This window comes from Heterocephalus glaber, unplaced genomic scaffold (genome assembly GCF_053883595.1).
Source record: "Heterocephalus glaber isolate CG9 unplaced genomic scaffold, H.glaber_assembly_v1.0 deba00001594, whole genome shotgun sequence".
NCBI classification, from domain to species: Eukaryota; Metazoa; Chordata; class Mammalia; order Rodentia; family Bathyergidae; genus Heterocephalus; species Heterocephalus glaber.
The window spans coordinates 5624501-5639039 of NW_028258369.1; the positions used below are offsets into that span (position 1 = coordinate 5624501).

General features: G+C 36.7%; 1 protein-coding gene and 1 non-coding gene across 5 annotated transcripts in view; both read right to left on the reverse strand.

Moving 5' to 3' along the window:
* Positions 1-14539, reverse strand: part of Pola1 (DNA polymerase alpha 1, catalytic subunit) — a 303336-nt gene that overhangs the window by 250722 nt on the left and 38075 nt on the right. For all 4 annotated transcript variants that reach the window (XM_004872235.3, XM_004872234.3, XM_087193611.1 and 1 more), the window contains exons 19-26: positions 13017-13133; positions 11619-11794; positions 9358-9487; positions 8770-8889; positions 7078-7177; positions 5349-5473; positions 2491-2640; positions 1954-2076 (exon numbers count right to left, since the gene is read on the reverse strand). In XM_004872235.3, coding sequence (XP_004872292.2) covers positions 1954-2076; positions 2491-2640; positions 5349-5473; positions 7078-7177; positions 8770-8889; positions 9358-9487; positions 11619-11794; positions 13017-13133 — 1041 coding nt within the window. The remainder of the gene's footprint in view (positions 1-1953; positions 2077-2490; positions 2641-5348; positions 5474-7077; positions 7178-8769; positions 8890-9357; positions 9488-11618; positions 11795-13016; positions 13134-14539) is intronic.
* Positions 6005-6134, reverse strand: LOC147823245 (small Cajal body-specific RNA 24). Its single transcript, XR_015444169.1, has one exon.

Genomic DNA, 14539 nt, shown 5'->3' on the forward strand with positions numbered 1-14539 from the left:
AAAGAATTTATAAGATCTCAGGTTATTACATTAATTTGTCTACTTTATTACCAAAACACTATTTTAATAAGTTATGAAAATATTCCAAAATCACCCCAAACTGACTCTCATTTTACACTGCACACCTTCCTACCTCTCTAATAATTAAAAAATGTTTAAAATCACAAAGACTTCCTAGTAATATATGGAAAATGCCAGCAAATCCAAAGAGAGATTATCAGACTCTATCTACCAGTTCCAAAAACTATCACAAATACTTAAATCTTTTCTATTTTAGCAAATAATTTCTTCAGAGGACTCTAGATCTTCTTCTACAATAAGAGTTCCACAGGGCAATGGTATAGTTATTTCTTATTAACCTCATATTAAAGCCCTATTTTCCACAGTTATATTTATCATTATTTGTAGGGAAAAAAAGAAAGGGGTGGGCAAGAAAAGGGAAGAGTAGAAACCAAGAATTTAAATCACACGATGATTGGTCTGAAATTCATTGTTTAGTGGGGCAAACATGGGTTTTTTATAGTTTATTTATTAAAGACCTGTTGTTGTTACATTTTGTATAACAGAAAAATAAAAACAGAGTTTAAACTCCCTATTAAAAATCCAGCTAAATGAAAATATTGCCCTTAAAATACAATGGATTAGGAGAGTGGGGGAGATCATTGGATAAATTTGGGGCTTATCATTATCAACAGTGCCCTTTTAAGCTTGTGGATTTCTGAGCCAATGCAGAAAATGTAACAACAGGGATTTCCCAACAGCAAGAGGCACTCTCCAAGGGAGTAAATTGTCAACTATTGCCTCTCGTGAGAAACTTAAGAGTAACCTTGATCCAATCTCAATAGTCAACCCATGTATTATCACCCAGTTGGGGCATAGTGAGTACATTTCCTAATACAAAAATAAGATGGTATTCTATCAGAAGCCACTGGATACATATACAGAAATAAAATTTAAATAATTCTGAAATAAACTTAGCCTAAGAAACTGAAAACATCCTTCTCTCACTTCAACTAGCCCATAAAACATCTACATCTTTCTCATGTAAAAAAAAAAGTCCGTATCTTACAAGGAGAATCAAAAAAGATGATCTTCTAGGAATAAGAGGCAGAATATAAAGCAGAATCACGGTCATGAAAGACATTCTGTGATAGAATAGATAATCCTAATGAGGTAAAAGACAATGGAGAAGACACAGATTCAAATTCAAAGTAGCCAGTTGTTATCTTTTACCTCTTTTTTTTTTTTTTTAGTACTGGGTATCAAACTCGGACCTTGCGCTTGCATGGCAGGCACCGGAACCACTGAGCTAAATCCCTGGCCCCTATCTTTTACCTCTTTGAATCATAGTTTCTTCATTTGCAAAAAGGAAACTTTATTACCTAAGTCAAAGAACTCTGGTGTGTTTTTAATAAAATAAAGTACACAATAGCTTATCACACATCACTGGTGCTCAATAAATCCCTTGCCCTTCCTCACTGTGCCCTAAGACAAGTTTCTGCCACAGGATTGCCAACAGAAGAGTGACTTGAAACATCCTGATGTCTGTTTCCACAGAATATTTACTTCTATCATACTATCTTGGTCATTTTTTATTTACAGTCTATTGTACCAAACAACCTTCTCTCTAACCTATGTCCCTGGCCCAGGTCTCCCCTTCCCTACCACTCTGGGTAGAATATAAAGCCTGTGACAGCAGGGACCTGTATGTCTTGGCCAACAATCTATCCTCAGTGCCTACAGCAAAACCTAGCCATAGATGTTCAATACACACACATACATGAACACACAGGATTGCTGAATGAATTATTTAAATGTCTACTTTTCTCATGGTGGTTCTTAAAAAAAGATATTTGAAACTGAATAACTAGGTAACAGACTTGGCTCTCCCACACTATAACATGCATAGTTAAAAATACTCTATTTAAATAGGAATATTATCACACCATTTACCTCCCTTCCTTTGTATGTCACCAAGGCAGCTAGTGGTTTGGCATAAAATCTGCTGTAGGAAAATCCCAGGCAACCATACATACTGTTCGCTGTGAGCTTCAAAGCCTTCTGTCGAATGTCATACTGCAGGCCACACAAGGACAAAAGACAAACAACAATATTTGCAGATGGTTAAGCATTACATTAGGTATCTTTCTACATCACAAATGAGAAGGAGAAACCTCTCAATATCTCTGGGAGAAAAAAGAACTCTTAATTAAAATAGCCAACCTTTCCTCCCAGATCCACAATGCCCCAACCACCTAGAAGCAAATAAATAGATTCCAAAGCTCCCAGAATTCAGGAAGATCTTGCTTAGATGTAGCCTTTGTAGACAGAATTGATTTCTATTCTGAGGCATTCTAGTGTTTTTGTATGGTTATGTGTCCACAAATAAGCACATGCACTTGTCCACAAGTATCGTTTATACCACTCCTAAACAATCAAACTGTACAAGCTAAAACTGTCATTCAGATGTCTCTTAGTCAAAAGATGTACCTGAAGAACAAGGTCTGGGTTTAAATCTTGTTGCTTCATTAGCTGTTTTACTCGTTTTCTCCTCTCTACCAGCTTCCGGATCTCTCTGGGCAAAATGCCCATTTCTAAGCTTGGATCTGGCAACTCAGGGATCTGTTCTTGTTCTCCATCCTGATAAACACACAAGAGAAATTTCGGACAATTTAAGCTTTGGTAAAATAAATTTTTAAAATAATATTTGATAGGAACAAAACCCCATGATCATGTCTTAAGCATCTTTGTTGTACAAGTGAAGATCAGTAATGCCTGGGCAATATAAGAAAGCTGAGTGGGTTGCAAGCCACTGCTGCCATTTTTCCCACACAATTCTATCAGCCTTCCTACTATCTCCCACCTCTGTGGTTACTCACTAACTTAGATTTTATTTAATGGGTCTGACTTTTACACATGGTACCATCCTCTCTTCAACAAGATGGAGGAGCAATATGTTTAAAATTGTTCTTAAAATAAAAATGCTCAGCCTTCTAGGATAAAAAAACCCAGCTGCTAAACTATTTTAAATCATTTGTACAACCAAACAAAATACTATAGCATTTTTAAACTATCATAACAATTGTTGTAAATGTTTTAGACTAAAAATTAAAAGCTAAATACTAAATCAGCAAATTTCTTTTAAGAATTTGAAGCACATTTAAATAGGCCATGACATTTTCTAAAAATTAGTAAAATATATTCCTTAGCATTTACGTAGTACCTTTTACCTATAAATTGCTTGGCAATTGGCAGAAGAATAGCAACATTTTAGAAAGCAACCAGCAGTCTTATATTAAAATTTACAGCAAGAAAAAGCAGGAAAAGCATTAGACCATTTTCCTTAAGCTTCCATTAATTCTATTAACAGGCTGCAAAGAAAAGCCAGGCACATTTGCCCTTTTAAACATTGAAACTTAGAAATAGGGCCGGGGATTTAGCTCAGTGGTTTCACCGCCTGCTATGCAAGCACAAGGACCCGAGTTTGATCCCCGGTACCAAAAATAAAAAAAAACACGAAACTTAGAAATAAACCTCCTGGCTTAAAGTATGTCAAGTCAATGCCATTGATAACCCAGCCTTTACAAAGTATCTGATTTTATAAAGATCAATATCTTCAAATAAACACACTTTCAATAGTAATGGGGACTACTGTTTTCCAATATAGCATAGGATGATCGCAAAGCTACTAAAGAGATACTTAAACATTCCAATTTATTTACAGCAACCATGGGAATCAGATAAAAGTAAACTGAAAAGATCTAGAGTCAGGAAATGTATAAACCACTCCCAGCTCTACCACTACTACCTATGTAACAGTAACTGTTCTGAACATAAAGTGAGGTACTACACGCGAAAATGACAACAGAATCTATAAATTGCTACTTGTATGTTAGATGACCGCTAAGGTCCTTCCACTCTGAAATGATTCTATTATATATTCAGAATCCAAACTAGAAAGCTCAAATCAACAAAACAGTGGTAAGAGGCAGTTAGGGAGGCAGGCTGGATAATAATTATCACAGTGCTGATACGGAAGCAGGACAGAGTCCTAAAAACATTAATGGAAGGCACTTACTATTGTGGGGGGGTGTCTGCCCAATACCTTTACCCTTGGCAGCCCGATCTGTATTCTGTGCACTACTCCTGTAGTTACAGGTGATGGGACCAGAGACGCTCACTGACCCAGACGAGCCTATCAAATTCTCCCTTCGGGAATCTGGAATTGGAACTGAAAAACTGCTCCTAGGCAGGTGTTTGCAAGTAACTGATATGTAAATTAAGGAGCTAGAGGGCATACAGACAGACATCTTCCGCTAGGAAGGGAAAAAGGCGGGGGAGGAGGAAAAGAGGGAAGGAAGAGAAGGAAGGAAGGAGGGAAAGAGAGGGGGGAGGAATAAACAAAATGTGAATAATACTCCTGTCTCACATACAGACAGAAATATTATTCAGCAATACAAAGGAATGAGAAACTAATAAATGCCACAATACAAATGAACCTTGAAAACGGTATGTTAAGTGAAATATACCAGACACAAAAGGCTATATAGTCTATGACTCCATTTATACAAAATGCCCAGAATATGCAAATCATATTATACAGGCAGAAAGATTACTGGTTGCCTAGGGGTGGGAGAGATGAAGGGGTTGAGGGAGATGACAGCTAAAAAGTTTCTTTGGAGAATAAAAATGCCCTAAAGCTGGATGTGGTGAGGGTTGCAAACTCTCCGAATACACTAAAAGCCATTTCTGTACCCTTTAAATAGGTGGCTGGTATGGTATGTGAATTATACCTCAATAACACTGTTTTTAAAAAGACACAGAACCAGTCTGAGTCTCCTTCTGCCCAGCCCTTCTTTTTGGGGGGGGGGGGGGGTACCGGGGATCAAACTCAGGTCCTTGCGCTTGCAAGGCAGGCGGTGGAACCACTGAGCTAAATCCCCGGCCCTAGCCCTTCTTTTTGACAACTATAAAAGGGCATAATTAATACACCCTTTAAGGGGAAAAACTAGAATACTAACCACTTTGGTTCTCTTCCTTCTTTAAGCAATATTTTTTTGTTGCTGTTTTGTTTTGCTTGTTCTGTTTGTTTGTTTGCAGTACTGGGGATTGAATCCAGGGCCTTCACACTGAGCTACATCTCCAGCCTGGTTTTATTTTTCTTGCTGTTTTTTGTTTTTGAAGCATGGTCTTCCTAAGTTCACTAAGTTTGCCAGCCTGGGATCAAACTTGCAATCCTCTTGCCTCAGCATACCAGAGTGCAGGAATTAATTACAAGTGCATGCTATCATTGCCTAGCAAGCAATACTTTAAACACAGATTTCAAGAGCCCCCAGCTGAATACAAACCTCTGCAACTTTCTGTGCCTCTGAAACAACTCTCTGAACTGTTGTAAAACAAATGTTAAATTCCTGAATGATGGAAGGATATAAACTATTGAAGTCCAGGAGCAAAATGAATTTATCATAAAAACCTGAAATAAAAAAGGTACATACAATCATAAAAAGTCTAAAGAAAAGCACTGTCAAAACATCATATTAGAAGTACAATATAAGGTACGGTAGAAACTAAATACTATCCAGCACTGTGAAGCAGACAACAAACTAAAAAGTCGACTACTATACCACAAAATGACTTGGATTAGAGTGAAAACCCAGATCACAAAATGAGAAGTCTGAAAAGATTCTGTTTCTCCTTGGAACCAGCTACATCCAGTCCTTTACCTAGCAGTCCCAAAACATACCATTATTATAGACAAATGCCATCTCATGTCAATTATTTTAGAGAGGCATCATATCCATTTTAAAAATTTGTTCTTAAATTCTTCATCAAGCAAACACTCCTTTCCACCTACTCTACCCCAAATAAAACCCCAATGAGTGGTTATACTTATTTCTTTACAATCATACCTTCAAAGAATATAACATGCAACCCGTACTCTCTGAATACACTAACAGTACCCATACTGGCACTGTGCTAAAAATCAGATAACAGGTGTATACATAAATGTCAGGAGTGGAACGATCCACCCTTTTAACTTGTAAAGGGTGAACAGAAAGCTACTATATTTCTCTAGGACATTTATAAAGTGTTATCTTCACTTTGAGAAGAAACTGAATAAAAAGAAATGTCCACTACTGACAATATTAATAACTGTAAATATACTGACAGCTTACTCTGTGTCACATACTAAGCCAAACAATCCAATCTATTCCTTAAATCTCTCTGTGGCAGATAACATTCTTATTTATTTTGCAGAAGAGGAAACTGAGGCTTACAGGTTAAACAGGCAGCCCAAGATCACAGAGTCAGCATTCAAGCACAGGATCTAACACCAAAGTACTACTTCTTTGTGTTATTCCAATAAAATCGCTTTTGTCAAAAAAAGTCTCCTATTCAAAGTGTGTTAATTGATAAAATTCACACTTCTGCATTGACAAAATTAAATTTCTGCACATGAAAATAATTACCAGTGCTACTAAACTGTACACTCAGAAATGGTTAACTTAAAAAAAAATTCCTTTCTAGCTCTGTGTGCCACAAAACATCTTCTTTGTAATTCTTGACAACAGGGAAAAGTGATTCTCCTGTTAAAGTTCAATTTGGTAGTTTCTGAAACTACAAGAAGCAGAGCCCCCCTTCACAGAAGAAAGGGAAGACAGAGATGCTCCCACCACAGGAGAAATAGCCATCTACATACTGGACAAAGGTGTGGCAAACTATGTGAAGACCAGATCCAGCCTATTGGCTGTTTCACTTCTGCTCATAAAATAAGCATTTTTATATTTTTAAGTGGCTAGAAAAATAAAAAAACTATTAAAAATATATAAAAATTGTATGAAGTTTACATTTCAATATCCCTAAATAAAACTATATTGGAACATAGTAAAAGCATTCACATTTATTCTGCTAGGTGACTGGCAAACAAGATTTTCACATGCATAAAAGAAATAAATTCATAATGAGACTTATCTGTTGACCTCCAAGATACAATTCAGGTCTTCTACTTTCTCAAGCCTACCTATGTGAAGAAATTCCTCAACTCCAGGAGCAAAACAAACTGCCAGCCAGCCTTACCAACTTTGGGGTCCAAAACCAAGCCTCCAGCATAAGCTGCTTTCTTGCGTCCTTTCTTGTATTTACTGGTATCTCCATCAATTTCTTCATCTTCATCTCCCTAACATCAAATGGAAAGATAACTTCACTAGCCAGCAACTAATTAAACTAATAACATTTATTAGTTCCTCTTTTCCAATTATAGGCCTAAGTTCTAACAAACATTATTTACTTTTAGCTAATGGTGCTACCTGTGGGGAAAGACAGTTATTATAATATGTTCAGGAATCCAAATGAATGCCAAGCATGGTAGTTTCCTAAACAAATCCTATATCTGAGTTAACAAACATGCCAATTCTATTTTTAAATGTTCCTGGATTCATAAAAATTCCATATTTTTAAATCAATGGATATTAAAAATATATTCTTTATGTTATAAAACATTTGAGATTATAAAAGTATCCTATTCATTACTTTAATACTCATGATGTAGAAACATAAAATATTTCATTAGGTATCATTTTTTTTTAAATTTTTTTGAGACAGAGTCTCACTATGTGGTCTGGTTGGCCTCAAACTCACAATCCTCCTGCCTCAGCCTTCCAAGGTGTCACCACAGCTGGCACATTGTTTTTGAGATGGGGTTTCCCATGGTGACCTCTAACTCCTCAGCTCAGCTGATTCTCCTGACTCAGCTTTCCAAGGACCTAGGACTATGAACACATTTACACCTAGCTTATTATTATTAGCATGAATATCTTCAAATAAGTATGTTAATATACTGAAAATCCATTCCCAAATAATTAATGGCCAACAGTCAATACTTCTGCAGAAGTTAAATAGCTCTAAATTAATAACTGCTGTGCCAATTTTGATGTCATAAAACAAGCAAATACAATAGCCTGAATCATCTTTTAACATTCAATTCCCACCCTACATCAATTACTCCCAGTGCTGATAAAGCAACAGCAAAGCTAAGTTTTAGTTTCAGTGTCATTGAGGCCACTCCAGAAATCTGACTGTAGTGATCATAATCATACAGGTTGAATATCCCCAGTCTGAAGATCTGAAATGCTGAAACATTTTGAGTATCAACATGATGCTACAAGCAGAAAATTCCACACCTGACCTCTTGTGAAGGATCATGGTCAAAACACATGTGTACTAAAAATACTGTATCAAATTACCTTCAGGCTGTTTGTATAAGATGTATATGAAAAATAAGTGAATTTCATAATTAAACTTGGATCCCATTCCCTAGATACCTCATTACTTATATGCAAATATTTCAAAACCTGAAAAAATCTGAAAGTTTAATCCCAAGCAGTTCACATTAGGGATACTCAATGTTTATAGAAAAATGCAACAGAAAAATAAAGGCTCATAGGTTTATGGTAATAAAAGGTTTAACTGACATATAGCTTTGAATAGGGCTTAGGCAGCAAGACACTTTCCATTTATGCCCATTCATTAGAGGGGTCTAAGTGCTGCCTTCAAAGAATTTCATATTTCACAAATAATTTCGTCCTTACAGAGAAAAGGAGAAAAGGAAACAACCACACAAACACAACAAAGCACCCTTGACATGGTTTCTAGTACACAGAGGATTAATTATTTTGGAAGCAGATGTTCTCACAGAGGAAAAAAAAAGCTATCTAGGTAATAAAAAGGAGGGACAAGAAAAGGCAAAATACTATGTAATTTTGGACCCACCAGTTTTTGCTGAGGCTTTCTGAAAATCTGCTTGTCGGGCACAATATAGTTGTTTTCATAAAATGCATGCAGCAACAAGAACTCGTTACGCTCAGATCGTCCACCCATCAGAGTCCTGGACTATTAAATAGAATTTCTTTTTAAAATTTGAGCTCAAAACTACAACAAACAAAAGCAATTCTGAATTGGTTCATTTAATCATGATGCTTCCTTCAAAACTACTAACAAAGGCTGCTTAAAAAAAATATTAAGTTATTTCTAACATTTTAAGCACTATAGTTAAAGGAGACAAAGAGAGCTTAAAATATTGACAACTTGGCTATTTCCTTACTCCTAAAAGGACCATTCCACCAGACACATCCAGATGTTAGAGAGATGATCCTTATTTTTGCCCAAATTTCAACACACTGCACCTGGCATCCCTCCCTCCCAACCAGTTCTTCCTTTTACAAAAGAAACCCAGCTTTCAGATTCCAAGTTACTCATTTTATAAGCATGCATTTAGACTCATTATCATATAACAACTACCCCAAGCAAACACTGAATCCAACAGGAAATGCTTTTTCCCCCTTGCTAAGTTAAATTTACCATAATGTTTCCAGCAATGTTAGTGATCTGCAATGCTAATGGAAGAACATTTAGCTCACACATGATCTGCAAAATGAACTTGGCATCTTTCCAGGTATGTTCCAACAGGTACAACAGATGAGAAGATTCACTGTATAGAAAAGTAAGAATGAAACAGAATCAAGTAATTAAAAGAAACAATGACTATAATCAGAACTTCATAAAATATCATAAGAAATTTTTGGTATAAGTAGCTTCAGAGCAACAGAATCTTGGCTTTAGAAATGATTTAAAATAAGATCAGTATGTAATTAGGAATTCATTCATAGCACTGATCCTAGTGCCCCTCTCCGAAACACACACACACAAAATTCCATAAAGTTATATTTTAACTACAAATCTGAAAAGTACCTAAATCCTTTCATTCATTCAATCAAGTATATATTGCATGTTTACTATGTGTCAGGCATTGGCTGTGACCAAAACAGACAGAAATTCCTGTCCTTACGGAGGAGACAGTATAAAAAAGAAAAATTAAATATGGTATGTTATACGATGCTAAGTGTTAAGAAGCATAGAGAATATGAAATATCAGAAGCAGAAACTAAGGAAAACTTCACTGAAAATAAGGACCTTGGCGAAGTGAGGGAGGATGCCTTATGGACGGGGATTGGAGGGTAGAGCAGTCTGCGAAGACAGAATAGCACATTTAAGGGCCCTGAGCTGGGGGTAAATGTGGCAGCTCCATGACATGGAAGGACACAAATAAGGCTGGACTAGAGAGAATGATGGAGAAAACAGCAGGAGATAAGGTTAGAGTTAACAGAACAGAGACACTGGGAGACTTTTGAGCACACTTAATTATAGCAGGATAATTCTGGTCCTAGGTTGAAAACAGACCACAAGGGGGTGAGGGCAAAAGCAGGGAGGTTAGTATATAAGACTCAGTGCTACAGTTTGAATATGGTTTGACCCCTCTGAAACTCAGGCTGAAGTTTAATCCTCATTGTGAGGTATTATGACTGCATGCCAGTGCCTTTATAAGAAGAAAAGGAAAGACCAGAGGACACTCACATGCACCCTCTGTCACCAGGCGATGCTCTGCATCACCTCAGTCTTTCCAGGAAAAAGGTCATCACCAAATGCAGCTCCTTGACCTTGGACCTCCAGAACAGTAAGTCAAACTAAACTCCTTCCTTTACAACTCACCCACTCTTGGATACTGTGTTTTTAGCAACAGGAAATGGACCAAGATATCCAGAAATCCAGGGGGAAAAAGAGGGTGGTTTGGACTAGGATGGGTCCAATGGAGGTGAAAACAAGTGGTCAGAGCCAGATATATTTAGAAGATACAGCTGACAGAATTATCTGATGGATCTACTGTGGGACATCAGAGAGTGAGAGAGAGAAAAATCAAGGTTGCCTCAGAGGTTTTGAGCAGAGAATCAATGACTTTAGAAGTTTCTAGTCGTAATGGAAAAATAGAGTTGCCATTAGTTTAGTAAGGAAAGACTACAGAAAGAATCTAGAGGGAGAAAATCAAGAGCTGGGTTTCAACAAGCTGAAGTCCATATTAGACACCACACAGAACAGGCACGTAGATACATGAGTCTGGAATTCCAGGGTGAGGGGAGTCCTAAGCTAAAGATACATAGGTGAGAGGTCCACACACGGTATTGAAATTTCCAAGACCTGATGCAATTACCTACAGCGGAAGCACAGTCAAAAAGAGCACCAGTCCAAGGACTCAGGAGGAACAAGCAGGAAAGTATGAGAAATGGCCAGAAAGGTAGCAGAAACACTATTTAAGAAATAAGCAAAACTGGGGATGTGGTGGAGCATTTGCCTAGCATGCACAAGGCCCTGGGTTCAATCTCCAGCACAGGGAAAAAAAAAAAGGAAAAGGAAAAGAAAGAAATGAAATCAGCAAGCAATAACTGTAAATAATTTAATGATCGCTCAATTTTTATATTTCCAAAATATCTACTCTAGTTCCTAAATAAGCGAATTAAGGGTGGGAATTTAAATTCATATCTATTTCCAAATTACTACTATCAAACATCAAGAGAATATTATGACAGGTTAGAAATGGAGATAAACTGACCAAATAATCCAAGAGATAAACCAGTTCAAATAATGAAAGCACTGGACAGTGGTGCTGGTATGAATCATTTTCTGCTCCATGTACCACTGGCTCATGTCCCTCCAGCATAAGGAGAGTAAGGGTGTCCTACTATTGCTAATTTCAAGGCTGACAAATTCTGAAGAATCCAGGATCATACCTGTACATATTTCGTACATTTTCCACTGGAATTACAATTCTTTCAATTCTCAGAATCTGTTGAACAAGTTCAGACAAATGGTAGCTTTTACAATGAATCAATTCCTTTGCTGAAATTTCCACATCACAGATCATTCGGCCACAGGTAGCATTTCTTTCACCAAATCCACTCCGGCTCTATAACACAGGGTCAAAAAGTAAATTCCATGAAAGAACAGATACCAGTCTAATTTTAAAACTGGCACCAAAAATTACAATGATGAAATTCTCATTCTTCCATTTATCAAATATTTTTGAACACTGGCTACGTATCTGACCCTGTTCTGGCCACTTGGGATACAGTAGAGAAAAAAATAAAGATTAATGACTTCATTTGAGATACACAATAAGCAACATAAACAAGAAATTATACAGTTTTAAGAGGTAGTAAATATACAGCAAATGGGGAAAAGTAGAGCAGGGTGAGAGGGACAAGAACTTTGGGAAGACTGCATCTTAAATAGAATGATCAGGACAGATCTGGAAAAAAATGTCATACAAAGAAAAACTTGAAGAGGGGATAAGGAGTTAGCTAAGCAAGTGTTTGGATGATGTGCTAATGGTGAATGACCTCACCACCTTAAAGATATGAACAGGAAAAAAAGAAAGAACAGTAGCCCCAACTCCGATCCATATCAATAGAATCTTCTAAAGAGCACTGTAAAAGGCATAGATGTCAAGTTCTCTGATGAGGCAACATTTACAGGTCTCAGGTAAAATAAGATTTTAAGTATTGAGGAGTACCAGGTTTAAGAGTAAGGTGCTCCATACAAAACCACCAAAACCTCCACATATGAAGTAAGCAGGGAAAACAAAAAATTATATGGGCTTTAAGAGGCCATCAGAATCTAGATTCAAATCCCAGTTCTTCCCTTTGCTAGCTACATGATCTTGAACAAATTCTGTTTTCTGAGAATGCCTGTGAAATAAAACTGGAGTTGCCACGAGAGGTAACTACAACAAAAAGCACTTATTCCATTGATTTCTTATATTCAACATCAGCTTCCTTCCATTCATTCTTCCCATCTTCTTCCTGGATGATAATACTCTCCACTTCTAAACCCTGCAACCCTGGCCCAAGGACTATTACTTCAAGAATGTCAAAGTAAAAGTAATGTGTAGGTACTGTTTTTGTTCACTATTCCCTGATTCTAATTGTTGATTTTAAAAACTATAAGTGGTTTTTACAAATAAAATGTTAGATTCAAAGGTAAAGACATTTAGTGCCAAAGTTAAAATGTACTAAAGTTCCTATGACAAGATGACCAATTTGTATTTAAGAAATTATAGTATGTTCCCTGGTAGCTTACCCCATAGAGAAAAGCCAAATAAGAAGTAATATTTTGAAAATTATTATTACCCCAAGCTTTGGCATGTTGGATCGCTTCAGTCGACCTATCTTGGACCAGTAAGGGACTTTGCACACATTAATTCTCTGCAGCAGCACTTCCAGTTCAAACCCATAAATATTATGACCCTAGTCAGAAAAAAGGCAGCCAATAACATTATAACAAATGCAAATTAGAGGATGTATCTTCAAATGCACAGGATTTCTTTGCCCTTTCTTTTTCTGGTCTCTAATTGAAGACATCACAAGCTTACCTCCGATTGTGGGTCCTTTCTTCTTGAGGAATTTATTCATCAGCAGCATTCATTAGCCTTGACATTAACAAGGCTGCTACACAGATTGCTGGAATAAACTTTATTTCATACTAATTGATGCAAGGTTCATATGATGTCTTTTAATTTGCAGCTCATGCCTCACAATCTCAGAGGCAAATGCAAATTTTTAATGTCCTACATTTCTTAGATGATCAGTAAAAATTATATTCAAACAATTCCATTTTGATTCCTTAGAAACAAAAGGACCACCTATGTTGTGTGACACTTAACATAAGACCTCTTGGAAAACTTAGGAACTGCATTTGGTTTCTTCTTTGAAAACTGAGTTTAAACACTACTGAGTCACAGCAAAATACCAGCAAGTAGTTCAACTGAGAAACTTAAAAATAAGGAAACAAAAAGAGTAGAAAATGACTCGAAAATGCAGCCAGATTTTTCATTTCTATAATTTCCAATTTCACGAAAATGACATTATTTACATGCATATGTTTATTAAAAATAGATAAGGTTTAAAATGATTCAGACCAATAAACAGATTTTTATTAATTTTAATGAAAAATTAAAATACTCAAAGGACATGAGGAGTCTAATTTCTAAATTAGTATGCTTGGGATCAGGGACCCAAATCCATATCAAGGTTCTATACATCTGGATCTCTCACAAAGACGTGGCTCTAACATCCTAAGTGAGGTCAGGTATCCTAGGCTCAATGACATTTCCTTGGGGTCCAAAATATTATTGTTTGAGGCTGAGTGAGGGTCCAGTGTTTAGTCAGTATACAAGAGCACTGTGAACAGAATTTGCTTGGTGCTTTAAAGATAGGTCTTGAAATAACATAAGGAAAGTGGGAACAGAGACATTGGTAAGAATCGGTAAGAATCCACAGGCTCTCGGGACGTTAGCTGTATTACTGCCAGATAAGGTATTCAAGAGTAAAACTGATCCAGAAGGATATGGCATTTTTGCAAGGCCTCAATGTAACCAAATTGCTGATATCACATTGAAATATAGCTATTTATAGCCTACCTTCCCCTGGGAAAAAAAAACAATACAATTTGATCCATTAACCCAGGAGAAAAGACAAAAAAGGTATTTTTATTATGGAGCTTATGAACAAAGGAAGGCCAAAGGATACATAAAAGCAAAAATGTTGCTTTATAACTCCTAGGAACTGGGACAAAACAATCCAAGGGATTATTAGCTCTCATTTTTTACTTAGAAAGATACCAAACTAGCTGGGTGTGGTGGCGCATGCCTGTA